Source organism: Musa acuminata, chromosome BXJ1-4 (assembly GCF_036884655.1).
Source record: "Musa acuminata AAA Group cultivar baxijiao chromosome BXJ1-4, Cavendish_Baxijiao_AAA, whole genome shotgun sequence".
Taxonomy (NCBI): Eukaryota; Viridiplantae; Streptophyta; class Magnoliopsida; order Zingiberales; family Musaceae; genus Musa; species Musa acuminata.
In genome coordinates, this window is record NC_088330.1 from 4912095 (window position 1) to 4926926 (window position 14832).

The 14832-nt window shown below is 35.0% G+C and overlaps 2 protein-coding genes across 2 annotated transcripts; one reads left to right on the forward strand and one right to left on the reverse strand.

The window, feature by feature from the left end:
- Positions 1-1945: 1945 nt before the first annotated feature.
- Positions 1946-7547, forward strand: LOC135643044 (uncharacterized). The gene is made up of 6 exons (XM_065159576.1): positions 1946-2320; positions 2988-3275; positions 3951-4124; positions 4205-4311; positions 5315-5649; positions 6712-7547. The coding sequence occupies exons 1-6, from the start codon at positions 2156-2158 to the stop codon at positions 7272-7274; spliced, it is 1632 nt and encodes a 543-aa protein (XP_065015648.1). The 5' UTR covers positions 1946-2155; the 3' UTR covers positions 7275-7547.
- Positions 7548-8414: 867 nt separating this feature from the next.
- On the reverse strand, positions 8415-12399 carry LOC103980728 (enhancer of rudimentary homolog). The gene is made up of 4 exons (XM_009397208.2): positions 12248-12399; positions 10187-10280; positions 8812-8932; positions 8415-8728 (listed from the first exon to the last, which is right to left on the reverse strand). Exons 1-4 carry the CDS (start codon positions 12248-12250, stop codon positions 8635-8637), a joined length of 312 nt encoding a protein of 103 aa, XP_009395483.2. The 5' UTR covers positions 12251-12399; the 3' UTR covers positions 8415-8634.
- Between the last annotated feature and the right edge of the window lie 2433 nt (positions 12400-14832).

The following is a 14832-nucleotide window of genomic DNA, read 5'->3' on the forward strand; positions in this document are numbered from 1 at the left end:
CCTGTTGCACAGATGACTGACATGAGAAATTTTGCACGTAATTAACCACTATATTTGTCCTTCAGTAGTCTATATAATTTGTCATCACCATAACTGAATTATCTTATTTAAGTGAAGCAGTATCTTTTTTCATTAAGTTGGGAGGACTAGTTGAGACTTGTATCTAATTTAATTTAGATAAAAAAAGGTGCATCTAGTTCATGAGGCTCTCGTCCATGGCAGGGTTAATGTATTTAGTTTGATCTTTAAATATTTTAATGTTTTAGGTTAGTAAAGAACAGCTTTACTATTGTGCCAATGTTAATTTAGTTTAGAATGATCTGAAGTCTCGTAAAATTGGCATTTGCTTACAAGCTGTACCATTGTCCTTTAAATTGAATTTTGCATTTTAAATCAAAAACTTAAGTTGATAAAATAGGATTCCCTGGGGATTAAATTTCCAAATGTTCATCTTGAATTCAAATTAGCATTTGTTTCTTATTTATTCAATGATTTATCTCTTTTGAAAGCTATATTTTGTATGGGCATCATAGTAACTCTTTGGCTGATTTCATTATAGTCACAGAAAATAACAAAAGAAGTCCCCATGTAAAGTAGATCATGGGATTAACTATGCAAGCTAATCCTGTTACATTATATGATATTTCTCTCATTTTAAACATAGCTATGCTTGTTTATAATATTGATGTTGCAACTGTGATATATCTGCTTCAATGGCTTTACAGCGTTGTTTTTTTGTAGTTGGTAGAAACTTGTTGTAGCTCTTCACAAACACCATAGTCACTCCATGGCTCTCTGCCTAAGCAAACCCATTGCCAAAAATATGAAGAGGTGTGTTTATTGTGTTCATTTTCTTCTCTTCCTTTTGGTTTACACAAACCATGGGGGGCGAGAGGTTGCGAAGAAGAGTTGGGGAAGAAGGGTGTGTGTGTGTGGGTATACACACTATTCCCTTCTCTCTCTCTCTCTATGGAAAAAAAAATCTCACATATTAATTAAATAATAAATTTAAAAAATAACACAAGATTAGTATGGGTCAATAATCATTGTCTATATTTATGGAAAAAATTAAATTAAATCTTGTTATATATATTTTTTACAGAAATTTTGAAGAATTTTACCAGATCAACTAGAAAGAAATTTAAGAGTATTTAAAGTATTTTTTATTCTATCTTATTAAAATATAATGATTCATTAAGTCTTTTATAAAATAATTAAATCTTAATTTTTAATGTTTATTTTTTTGAAGTAATTGTCGCATTAAGATTTCTTCTTATTCAATATTAACTTTGATAATATGAATGTCACGTGTGCATAAATATATGCTATCCTTACATTTATAGTGATTTCTGAAATAATATTAAAAAATTGGGACGTATGCACCATTTATGAAAGTTAGGGATTGGAATTCGTCCTATATAGCAATTTTAGGGAGATGAGCGTTCGACAGCTGTCCGTTCTCTTTTGTCGTTGCTTGAACTGTTTTTGTCCCGCCGTGGACGGATTTCGCTTACTATATCCGATCTTTATCCACAACGGGGTAGCTCCAAATCCACGTGGACACCACATGCGCCTGCGCCGCCCCCAGCCACCAGGTGGACCCCGTCCCGAGCAGTGAAGGTTCCAGAACCGGACCCCACCTTTGTCCCCTGCGTCTCCGGACCGCCCCCCTGACGGCACGTGCTGACACGCCCGCTCACATGCCGACATCACCACCACGATCCTATCCTTTCTTTCTTTTCAGACTCAAAAGACCATGTTACCCTTTCTATCTGCAGAAACTGCCCTTGTATGAAAGGGGAAGAACGAACGCCACTGGGGCATAAATGTACTATGGGAGAAACTCCAAACCCACGCGCGCCGCTACCCCGCGGCACGTGTATGGCCGCTTGCTGAGATGGACGCCTTCCCCCAAATGTCCGGTGTATTTATATTCCTTGAATCATTGAATTGATTTCGGAGAAGGTAAGCGTGGAAGAAGCCGCCGCACGTTTTCCTTCGACTCCTCTCCTAATCCCAATCGCAACTCCAATCCCTCGAGTAGATCTCTGGTTTGTTGGGATCTAGATTAGAGGAGGTTGACAGAGTGGAAAGATTGCGTGGATCTCCGGTCAAGGGTTCATTTCGTTTTCTTCCTTGTTTGCTGGAGTCTCTGATGGTTCAGCTGATGAGTTACGGCAAGCTGCGGCCGGACTCCGAGCTGCCGATCAAAAAGTTGCCGGCGCCGGTGAAGGTGGAAACTGAGGACCAGTTGGAGGACGAACATGGGCCGCCTGATAAGCGATTCAAGTTGGCTCGTCCTCCCCCTCCTCCCCAACAGGTGGATCTCTCTTGTTCCTTCTCTTCTTCTTCTTCTTCTTGTTCCTCAAGCGAAAACCTGAATCTTTTTTAGTCTGTCTTGTATCTGCCTTTACTTGCAGATGATTAGCGAGCAAATTTGTAGAATAATTTGATCCGATTGTGTTCTAGGGTTCCGATAACGCAAATGTTTTATCATGATGTTTCTTCTTTGCGGAATAACATATAGATTCCGGTGGATTTGCATTAAGAAATATGTATTCGGACCACTGACTGTAAAAAAGAAAAGTTCTTTATTTTCATTTTTGGAATTTAAATGTGAGATAATTATTGATTTTTTTTAATTATGAGGAGAGGTTTTCATCTTGCGCACATAATTAAAGTTTGCCTTTTATCATCACCGGAATAGATGGGTGAGGTTTAACTTGTAAGGCTAATGCTCCTTTTTTTCCGAGTAAAAAGAACGAGCTTTTAGAAAGAACTTTCTTGCGGAAAATGTTGGACAGGTTTCTTCGTTTGTTTTCATACTCCTTTACTTAATATGGGGTGATTTGAGCCATACTAGTGACAATTGAGTTGGCATGTTTTTGTAATAGGCAATTTGTTATGCTATCTTACAGAATCTATTTGTCAAGATAATAAGTGTGGTACATTTTTGAAGTTAATCTTACTAAATTCCTTTGTAACAGAAGTGGGAAACAGGTGAAACTATGCCTCCAACAGAGGCCATCCAGCATAATCTGCTTAATGAGCCTAGCCCATTGGGTCTTCGTCTGCGAAAGAGTCCTTCGCTGCTTAACTTGATTCAGATGAGGTTGTCTCAAGCAAATGCAGCTGTCGGTTCTGGCATCATGAAAAATGAGAGCTTAGAGGATGAGAACAAGAAAGATACTAGGTCCACTTGTGCTTTAGCCAACACTGAAAAGATAAAAGCATCTAACTTTCCAGCTTCCCTTTTGAGGATCGGAGCTTGGGAGGTAAGTCAACTATGTCCTTTGGATCTTCCATTTTCTTTATTCTTAACTTAGTGGATTAAAAAAGAAAAAAGAAAAAAGAAATGGAGCACTTTGCATCATATGATTACTTTGGTTTTTGGTGCCAAGTTTTTCTTATTCTTTTAGCAGATCTGATCATGTAGATCTTTATCATTTTCCGTAGACTGTAATTATCAAATCTGAAAGCTATCTTTGCAGACCTAAGGTATATCTTTGTTTTGCAAATTATTGCTCATGGTTTCTTCAAGTTCCATGCATTAGATAGAAATTGTAGCATCTGGATGGTCATCCTTCTCTTTCTTCTTTTTTGACATCTAACATGGCAGGGGATTACTGATGCATGAGCTTAAATTATTAAAAATGATGATTCATTAAATTGATAACATTTTTACCTTGAGCAGTTAATATTAAAGATTGAGTTGTGCCTTGCCCGTGTTGAGGAGCCATGGGCATGGCTTATCATCATATTAAATTGAGATGTTGATCATTTATGTGATTATCAGCTTTGGCGCTATACTATAAGATTGGCTTAGTTTGCACCACACACTTATGTTGTATTCTAGTTTGGTTGGATCTTGGCCTATGAGCAACTCCTAACTCTGATTTCAAGACAAGTAGGTGGAATTAAGAATGATTAATTTATTGCCTTTTTAACAGTATGCATCAAGGTATGAAGGAGATTTAGTAGCCAAGTGCTATTTTGCAAAGCGGAAGCTTGTCTGGGAAATTCTTGAAGGTGGTCTTAAGAGCAAGATTGAGATCCAGTGGTCAGATATCACAGCTCTCAGGGCAACTTGTCCAGAAAATGGTCCAGAGACTTTGAATATAGTGGTATTTTTTGTGGCTTTAGTACATCACAATATTTTGTCAAGATTCCTCGATTTTATAAGACATTCGTATCTTCTGTGCAGCTGGCAAGGCAGCCTCTTTTCTTTAGGGAGACTAATCCACAGCCTAGGAAGCATACATTATGGCAGGCGACTTCAGATTTCACTAATGGGCAAGCAAGCATGCACAGGTAAACAATACATTTATTATGTTTAATTGATTGTAACAAAGGAGTTTACTGTTATACTCATCGAGCAGTTCGATTTAGTCTCACTTGACTTATTCTCTTCGTTGACTACAACTGCATATAGGAATCGGGACTTCAGACTTTAAATGGTGCCTATTATCTTACATGCTTACGTATTTGAGCAAAATGGCGACAAATGGATTTTACCTTCCTCAGCACAATGTGTTTGTTGCTTTTCTCATATTTCATTTTTTATGTTGAAATAATATCCAGTAAGTGTTATGATGCTATGGTCCTTTCACACTTTTATAGATCAATGAGACATTCAGTTCTATGTACGTACTGTTTTCTCTGGGCATTTTCCTGGACCATTTAGTCTTATTGTTAACATACCATGGTTTCCTTTACCAGTTCCAGTAAGCAAGATCTTTTCTTGATCTGTTACATGCATTGAGGTAGACTGAGAGTATTCCTTCTTGGATATGCTAAGTGACTCACAATATATGGTTCCATGTGATGGACAATGTGTTACTTATGCAAAGTACTAAAAGGAATGATGTGAGTTACATGACCGTGTTTAGGCATGGGGATGGTCTTAGCTGATCTACTTTAAGGAGAATTGAAAGAATACTTAAAACTAGGAAAACTTTACATACGAGACAACTTGCATCTGTATGTTTTCACAGTTGGCTAACTGTGTAAATTCACCAGGTGACATCTCATTTTGCAAGTCATCTACTTGGTTTTGTGCCTTCAAATGAGCTTTTTCAAATTGATTGAATAATGTTCAGATTTGTATTTGAAATAGTGGTTGTCTCAAAGCTAGTGACTGATTTAGATTGTGTGTCAATTGTATGCTTTTTTATATACGTGCCAATTAATTAGTAACTGGTAAGTGATAAGTTGCAACTGGTGAGTGATAACTTGCAACTTCAGATCCTTTGGAATCCTTGATTTTTTTTAATAGGTCAACACTTGTAGTAAATTCTGATATGCTTTCTTACAGGAGGCATTTTCTGCAATGTCCACAAGGTCTGTTAAATAAGAATTTTGAGAAGCTTATCCAATGTGATCCTCGGTTATATGCACTAAGTCAAGAACCAGATAACATTTTAAAAAGCCCTTTCTTTGAACCAAGGAGTTCTGTGTTTGATCATCAAGAGGAATACAAGTGCCATTCTTTTGATAAGCTGAAGGATGAATGTGGATCTGCAATTCAAGAATTTCAAGATTCTGCATCTACATCTGTTGGCACATCAACTTCTTTTAAGAGTGATGTAAGGGATTCTGTCGGTACATTTTCTGATGTTTCTAAAGGCGAAATCCACTCACCAAGCTCAGGTAGTTTTGGAACCCTGTTGTATGATAGTGTGTTCAAGCCATAATGGTTCAAAAATTAAATATTTTGCACTTTCTGTTTTACGGAAGACATGTCTTCTTGATGATTAATAGACTATGAACTGAAGTACATAATTTCTCTAATAACCAGTAGGCTTTTCTTTTGTTGTCGAGCACTATTTTTCTGCTTATTTTGTTTGGTTCTTTTGGATAATTGCTATAATTTGTAGTTTGAACCACAAAGAAAGAAAAAGAATACTGAAATATTACTTGAATAGATGAAATTGAAGTCATTGTGATCCATGTATTTCAATATCATGCTTAGTACCATTCGTTTGGCAAGGGATTAATTTGGAACTTATTTTTTTGTAAAGCACAATGTTTTGCATGTGGTGAAAACATTTAAATTTGTATCTTTGCCATCCTTTGATGCACTGTTAAAGGAGCATTGTCAGAAACCATCCTGGGAAGGTGAGAAACGATGGCCGAGTACTTCCTTTCTCATGCTTCCTCTCCTCTTCTCCTACTTCTCCTTTTCTTCTTCCTCTGTTTTCCTCCTACTTCCTTTTTCCTCATCATACTCCACTTCTCCTCCTTCCTACTCGCCTTACCTTTTCCTCCTCATCTCTTATCCTTCTTCCCCTTCCTTTCCTTTCCATCTCCACTTCTTCTTGTCCTCCTCTGGTGGCTCCGAGCAGATTGGTTAGTATAGTACATACAGCTTGACATCATCCAGATTTTGCCTTTTGTTTCTGTTCATCTAAGCTTATAAGTGGACCCGAATGGAAGAGGGCCTTGGTTTTCTTTTCTTTCAGTCAAAGTCCAGTCTGATCCAGTTCTGATAACTATGGTTTGGAGCAAAGGTGATAGATTTTTTAATTCCATCAGTTCATTGATTTGTATCTTTTCTGGCGATAGATATGACCCACAACTTCCGTTTCCTTCTTTTCTATTGTTCCTTTACCACAGAGTTCATTTGATGTTAATTTATTGATCAGTTAACCTGCAATGCAATTTACTGTTTGCAATTATCCTTTTTTTTTCTTATCTTCTACTTTGTTTTAGTGAGAGAACGTCGGGTGGTGAAAGAAATTAGTATGGTGGAAACTGAAGAGACAAAGAATCAAAACTGCTGGAATCAATGGAAATTCCCTGGACTCAAGCCTTCGATGTCCATTAACGACTTTGTAAACAAAATAGGGCATTGCATTTCTGAGCAGATCAGTTGGGGGAATCCTGAGTTGTCGGGTATGGTTATACCTGACAAAGAGATGTTGGAAGAGTTGGTTCAGAGCCTCTTCAGTGATTCTCAGATGCCTGCCTCTGATGAAAAATCTGTCATGTCAAAGGTGAATTCCTTTTGCAGTTTGCTCCAGAAAGATATTGGCACAGTCCACAGCCAGCAGACAAACGCTGGTGACAATGACTTCCATGATGGTACATCAGAGAAGCACACTCCACCTACCGAAGGCGAGTTCAACGATATCTCAGGTGCCAAGACGGCAGCGAGCATCTCAAGGAAAGATTCGTTTGGGGAGCTGCTGATGCATCTCCCTCGCATTGCCTCGTTGCCTCAGTTCTTGTTCAATATCGCAGAAGACGAAGAAGATAGCTCCCCATCAAACTAACTTTCATGCATATGTTCTTCAAAAATTCATCGTCCTTCCTGCTTTTGATGTATAGAAATAGTAGTGTAGATGTATGTCAGGGTTTTAGACATTGGCCCTGTAAATGTAGGTTTGCATTGTAGTGTGAACTTGTGTGTTTTCATGAAGTGTATCAGTCCATGTTGCTGTATAAGCTGTTTGGAAATCCATATTGGCCAAACAAGTTGAGCTGACCTGTGGATTCACAATTGTGAGACTCCAATTGTAACCATTGAGGGAATCCCCATTTTTCAACGTGTATATGAAAGAAATGGTCATTGCATAAAGTTCCTACTGTTGCACTGCTGCCAGATGCCTTGTTATGTTTGTGCTTTCTGTTAATCCAAGATAGAAGCTCTCTACCAGATATATGGGAGATCTATGGGATTTCTATTCCTCTGTTATCTAGATTGGTCATGTTTTAGATTTTATTTGAGTTAATTATATATTATCCCTGTAGGAACACTTCAGATTTTATTTGAATTAATTATATATTATCCCTTATATTTGAATCCTATGATCTAGAATCATATCTTTGTATTAAAAAAAATTATATTAACATCCTTATAGTTTTAAAAGTAAAATAAATAATTTTATTTATCATAATATTATAATAAGTATAAAAATAATTTTAATATTTTTTTATTTATATAAAATTGTTTTTTATTAATAAATTTATTAAAAACAGAAGAAATATTAAAATTATTTTTTTTTACTTATTATTTTTATGTCGATCCAACACATGATATTACATGTTATATTTTCCGTCAATACAATTGACAACATTAGGACAAATAAAATTATTTATTTTATTTTCAGAATCATGATCCTAAATTTTTTAAGTATAGAGATCACGATTCTAATAGGAATCAAGTGAGGGAGGGGAGATAATATATAATTAACCATATTTATTTCATTCAGAAAGAATTATTCTTCGAGGATAAATTAGAAAGCTCAAAAATTAGGTAAATCTCGACTTAGAAAGAACTAAGAGAAATTTAGTGGCTAATTCATGTGCAATATTATTTATATGCCAAGGCTCATAGGCATTTGAAGGCTATTCCATGCAGTGTAATACTTACTTTTAAGAGAAATATGATGCCAGATGAGAACTCCAAAGAATTTATAATACTAATCATCTTAATGAAGAAACTGGAAAAGAGTACAAAGGCAGACATCAGTTCTAAATATATCAACAGTAAACCACATTAAGCAGATGAACAAAAAACTCAGATTCTAATAACAGAATTCTGTACCAATATATGCTCCCTTCTATTTGAACAGTGAGTAATAGCATAGTGCAGTGAGGCACATTGTTCATCCTATATTTTTCCAGCGGAATTTAACTTGAAGCCAATCTCTTGAGGTGCTGAAACATCCGTTGTTTGATCCACAGCCGGTCATATGGTAGAAACGCCTGAATTGAGTGCTCAAAGCTGCAAGCAGAAAGAAAATAACACATTTCATTTAGTAGGTAAAAGAAATTACTGCAGCAGGAAGTGTAGATGATGATACTTACATCAGTGCGCTGAGGTCTGCTAGGCCATCGATAAAATTATAAAGATCTGAAATGTCGTAGGTGATGTTTTGGATGGTTGGATTTATCTCCTTGAGTTTTCTTTCGTACAACCCACAAATTCCTGTAAATGCGAGCAATACCCAATTATTTGAGAAACATCAGGTGGATGAAACAGTTGAGATCAACCTCATTAAGGAAAAAAAAAAGGGAAAAACAAATACACCAGTAAATGAGCATTGTTGGGACAACAACCAACTAGGTCACCAAGAAGAAAGCATATAACCATGGCATAGAACAGGGCGTGCTAAAAACTTACCCCAAGATATTGACAGTATTATCGCTACTAAATTGTGGCCCTGCATGCAGGGAGTTTCATCCATATTCAAAAACACCAGAAACTAAAAAGAATCGAGGAACCTTTTCAAACGACCTACCTTACAATTTGTATTGACATGAAATGACTATGTTGACATAGAATTTAACCACAGCCTTGTGACAGAACTTTAGGGCACTAATTTGAGGCTGAAACCTTGCAGTTCAAATAGAAAAGTTCTTGCAAAAAAAAAGGAGAAAAAGTGAACTTCTACAGATGGTTGCCACTTGAATCTACATATCTGAAATTAAAATTTTTTAACAAATGCACAAGGTCAGCATCCACTCCTTCAAATTACATGGTGATAGGATTAGAAGTTAGAAACAAAAATAATAATAATAACTTAAAGACAGTAAGGCTTCATGTGAGAAACCAAGATTCAACAATTACATCAGGCTTACAGGTAGATAAATGTCAGAGTGTAGTTGGCCAAGCATTCATAAAATAATGCATAACCATTAAAACTTCCAAGTTTAAATAGAAGGCCTGAGGAAAGGAAAATATCTACATTGATTTCGGAACAATTTCTGATAATTTTTGGAGGGTGTCAAGAGTCATCTGGCAGTATGGGTAGCAAGGGAATTGTAAAAATAGTAATAAAGTTCCATTATATCAAGTATATATGTTGGTTAGCTTATAATAATACAAATTAACTTCACAAATTGGCATTGCTCAACACAAGCAAATAGCAGACATCATCCATATATCTATTTATCTACCTAAATTTTGATGTACCTTGCATAAATGATGTAAATGTTATACATTCTTAATATACATTATCTAATGAAAATGATGGAGACTTCAGTTCAAGTGAACAATCAAAGTTCACAATTCTACTATCTGAATCCAGGAGGAATAACCACAACTTTCATTAATTTCTCATAAATTGGATATATAAGGACTCCGTAAAAAACACATTTACCAGATAAGAAATATCCAGTGATGAACTTTTATGAACAGTCATGAAAATATCAGCATGTTAAAGCATAAAAGAGTTTGTACCGTCCATAGCCTGGCTAATAGAGTCATAGTCCATGAATGTTCTGGTTGCCCTGTTCGGAGATGATTGCATCAAAATAATGGTGTGCCTGTTTGCCTGTATATTTTGTAACAACACAAATTAGTAAACATCTGAAACATCTTCATTAAAGGTTAAACTTAGTAAACTATGTAGTGCCTAAGATATCAGAAACGTGACATATAGTACTCCTGTTTTGTGCTTTTTGCTAGTCCAGAATCAAGTAAAAAATGTTCATAGCTGATCTTATACTCCAATCCTACCATCATAGTTCAAAATTGATACATTTATGAGTAAAGTCCCAAAGTGAAAGTTAATTCAGTGAAACAAGTATTTTGATGATTCAGGGATCAAAAGAGAAATCAGCTTCTTAGTTCAAAAGATTTACATGCAGCTTGAAGCATACAGCACTGAGCTGCCCAACTCAATGAGAACATCAACATCATGTTGGAAAAAGCTTGGACAGAATCACTCCTAAAATTTTCAGGGGTAAAGACATCTCTCGCGTATCTTATGTGTGGGATCCACATACACGAATTACAATCATAAGGTGTACGAGGCAACATTACCACTGAATTCAGGATTATTCTCTCCACTTAAATATAAAAACACTACCCATCAGGTGTGCCAGAGGTGATATTACCCCTATGATTTTCATGGGCAGTTTAACTCATCTAAATAGCACCATCCATATAATGTTTGTATACTTACATATGCTAGTTCAAGGCAAGGATCAGCACCATCAATGTCAAAAGGCAATATCTTTCAAAAATATTTGACAGATTTTTTTGGTGTCTATAAAAATAAAACCACTTGAATCAGTACCAACTTTTTGAAGCAAAACATGCATAGGGTCATGGCAACATTATTCCGAAGAAAACATATGACAAAACAAGTAAAAATTGTCTATGCAGTATGCTACCAGTCTAGGCTTCAGTTTACATCAATGCTGAAAAAGGTCTCAAAAAAATACGATAACATGACTCCAGAACGAAGTTTGTCTCAGCACAAACAAAAAGAATTTCCAAGCAACATAACACGGTGGTTTTTATATGCAGTATTCTACCGGTCAATAAGCATTAGCATATATTAATAACAGGCTTCTGTAAGCAACTATAATATCAGCCTATCTTTAAATCTAGGGACAATTATTCCTAAAACGAATCACGAGGTTTCATAGTTTAGACATTCTATAAAGTTCAAAGCAGTGCTTTATGTCATGATTTGATAATTTATAGGTATTAAGAGATCATGAGAATAGTTGACTTAGAATGGAACTCTCATATCAGAACTCAGATTGCAGCTACAACTAAAGTTAATGGTTTAGGTACAGCTGGGTCATGCAATATTTAGTATTTATTTTTACTAAAAATAGTATAAATTTATGTATGTACTATTTATGAATCAGGTCGGATTATGTCAGATTCCAAGACACCAATCAAAAGCCAACTCATATCATTTGAAGATTGGGATTGTGCTTGGATTACTCTACCACTTGATATTTAACATCCTATTTTTTATAAGCAGGGTTAGGTATATCAACCAGGTTCAAGTAAAAGCATCAAGTATCTCGATTTACAACTGGATAGCAGTATACCAAATTCATCCCCACCGGAGGCAAATACCAAAAGTTCTCCTTTTTGTCCGATCAATATGGGAAAAGGTTTATACATTAGAAGAACCCACTCTAACCATCAAATTACTGAAACCGATGGAACCTGAATCTCATCTTTTTCCTAGACAATCCCGTTTCCTCTTCCCATAATTTCCCAATTCAGCGCCAATCGATCTTACTTCGATGTAATTCTTCCGGATCAACAAGTGGAAGAAGCTAGGGTAAAAAAACATCCCCTTTTTTTCACTCAAAAGTCTATATAGAATCAGAATCAGATGCTTCTTCCATCTCAAGGACATGAATTAAAGTGAACGAGAGTGGCAAAGAAACGAAAGATTGACAGGCCCGGATAAACTTAATTTTGACTCCAAACCGACACTGATCATTGAAAAAACGAAGCTCGACAGAGTGCAAAGCGATGTTTCCTCACCATTTCCGATCGAATCGCAAGGAGAAGCGCAGAGTCAGAGAGACAGTGAGAAGGGTGGTCGTAAAGGTTATTCCTTGGGTTAGGGTTACACGAGAGTGTGGTGTGGTGACATCGCGGGACGCTCGTAAGGTTAACTGGCACCTACTTCACGGGTTCAGTCATCAGCTTTGGATATGAACCGTGTGATTGCTAAAGAGCATATATATCGTTAATTAAAAGGAATCATCTCCAACGGACACTATAATAGGAAACATAACTAAATATTACCCCCTTTAGTTTACTATAAAAAATTATATTAATATTTTTATACTTATAAAATAAAATATTTTATTTTATTTTATTTTAATTTAATTGATGAAAGATATTACACGTATTGTCAGATACACAAATGGCACTAAAATAAGATTAAAAAATAATTTAAATTTTATCATCGACAAAGTAGTAGAAATGAGATAGTATAGGATATGAGTATCGCGCACAGGTGGATTGACTATCCAAAAGTTTAGGAAAATAACTAAGTTGGAGAAGAGAATAACAAAATAGAAGAACTAAGACGATGTAAGATATGAAAATTGTCATTAACACTGCTATTGGATAGGTCATCCGGAAGGATAGTGAATGTTCACAAAAGTTCTCCTTGTGAAATTAATATCTTTGGATGGTGAAGATTAAAATTATCTTTTTTTTTTAAGCATCATTTCTATATATAACAATACATATGATATTTTCCATCAGTAGAGTTAACAAGGAGAAACAAGATTAAATATTTTACTTTCATAAGTATAGAAATATTAATATAATTTTTAAAATATATAAATTAAGATACTAAACATAATTAACTACAAGAGATAATAGGACTATGTGATTATGGTCAGATATGAATAATAAATATAAAACTACATGTGTTACAAATTATATTTCATTCGTGCCCCACTGAGATTTACATATGTATCCTTTCACCATCTTAAAATTACATATTGTCACTCTAGATACTAATATATATATATATATATATATATATATATATATATATATATATATATATATATATATATATATATATATATATATCCTCCAATATTTATATTTATAATATAAATATTAGTATCTAGAGTGACAATATTAGTATATAAATATTAGGATAGTGAATGTTCACAAAAGTTCTCCTTGTGAAATTAATATCTTTGGATGGTGAAGATTAAAATTATCTTTTTTTTTTAAGCATCATTTCTATATATAACAATACATATGATATTTTCCATCAGTAGAGTTAACAAGGAGAAACAAGATTAAATATTTTACTTTCATAAGTATAGAAATATTAATATAATTTTTAAAATATATAAATTAAGATACTAAACATAATTAACTACAAGAGATAATAGAACTATGTGATTATGGTCGGATATGAATAATAAATATAAAACTACATGTGTTACAAATTATATTTCATTCGTGCCGCACTGAGATTTACATATGTATCCTTTCACCATCTTAAAATTACATATTGTCACTCTAGATACTAATATATATATATATATATATATATATATATATCCTCCAATATTTATATTTATAATATATGTCTTACTCCTTCGCATCCTTTTTACAAATCTTAATTAATTATTATTAATCATGATTATTATTTATTAATATCATAAAATGATGGCCAACTCAATAAAGTAAAATTGATCAAACTTAATTCATTCTCTAAAATATGTCATATCAAATTAGACAAATCGAAGGTAAACATCTCTTATTGTTTTATCTCTTAAAATCTCTCTTTAAGTCAAATGATTTTGTAAGACTATATTGCAAACGTGATTACAAGCTCTTTCAATATTTAACTCAATCAATGATATGAGAAAGACATTAGTTAGGATGATTTAGAATTACGTGCTGGGATTCAATCCCTTTTAGATATCATATTAATGGGATATACCTATGTGGTGCCACCTCATTATCTAGTCAGCTAGGTAGCCTAAGTGACTCCACGTCATCACTCGGTTAAACGACATCTTATGGCCAACCGGTGATTGCAAATAGCTTGCAACCACTCCGGACAGATTGGGCCTCTATCAATCCTCCGTTGGGCAATGAAACATGGAAGTAGTGATGGTAGCTTGTGCAACCTTAGCGGTGCCGAGGAGACTCCGATGAGCCTTAAAGGAGCTCGAAGCAAGCTTCAACATCCACAGGCAATGGTGACTGTAGAACGGGAAACCATAGGCGACGATAGAGAATGGCCCACGACAAGATGCGATCATCACAAGAGATTGTTCTCTAGAGTTAATAGTGTACATTCCCTTCGTACCTAAGGATCAACGAAGGTACGAGGAAAGAAGAGAGTGGTGTTTCATGCTAGGCTGCTGACTTTGACTAGGGTTAAACAATCCCAAGGGGAGTAGAAAGATTCTCTTTCATGCTTTGGCGGATTGAGTTGTTGACTAACGTACACATTTACCATATTAATTCAAATCAAATCAATCTTTTGGACTGCTCAACATACCAAAGTTGATATGGTTTGGTTATCTACAAAGATTTAAATCATGTAGTCCACACACTATCATTGAGTATCTTCCCTT

What these genes read in the sequence shown, in the direction of transcription:
- LOC135643044 (XM_065159576.1), top strand. Translation starts at nt 2,156, where the DNA reads ATGGTTCAGCTGATGAGTTACGGCAAGCTGCGGCCGGACTCCGAGCTG. An exon ending in CTCCCCCTCCTCCCCAACAG is followed by an intron (nt 2,321 to 2,987) that starts GTGGATCTCTCT and finishes CCTTTGTAACAG; the next exon opens with AAGTGGGAAACAGGTGAAAC. An exon ending in CAGAGACTTTGAATATAGTG is followed by an intron (nt 4,125 to 4,204) that starts GTATTTTTTGTG and finishes TCTTCTGTGCAG; the next exon opens with CTGGCAAGGCAGCCTCTTTT.
- LOC103980728 (XM_009397208.2), bottom strand. An exon ending in TATTAGCCAGGCTATGGACG is followed by an intron (nt 8,933 to 10,186) that starts GTACAAACTCTT and finishes TCGCATTTACAG; the next exon opens with GAATTTGTGGGTTGTACGAA. An exon ending in GCAGACCTCAGCGCACTGAT is followed by an intron (nt 8,729 to 8,811) that starts GTAAGTATCATC and finishes TTCTGCTTGCAG; the next exon opens with CTTTGAGCACTCAATTCAGG.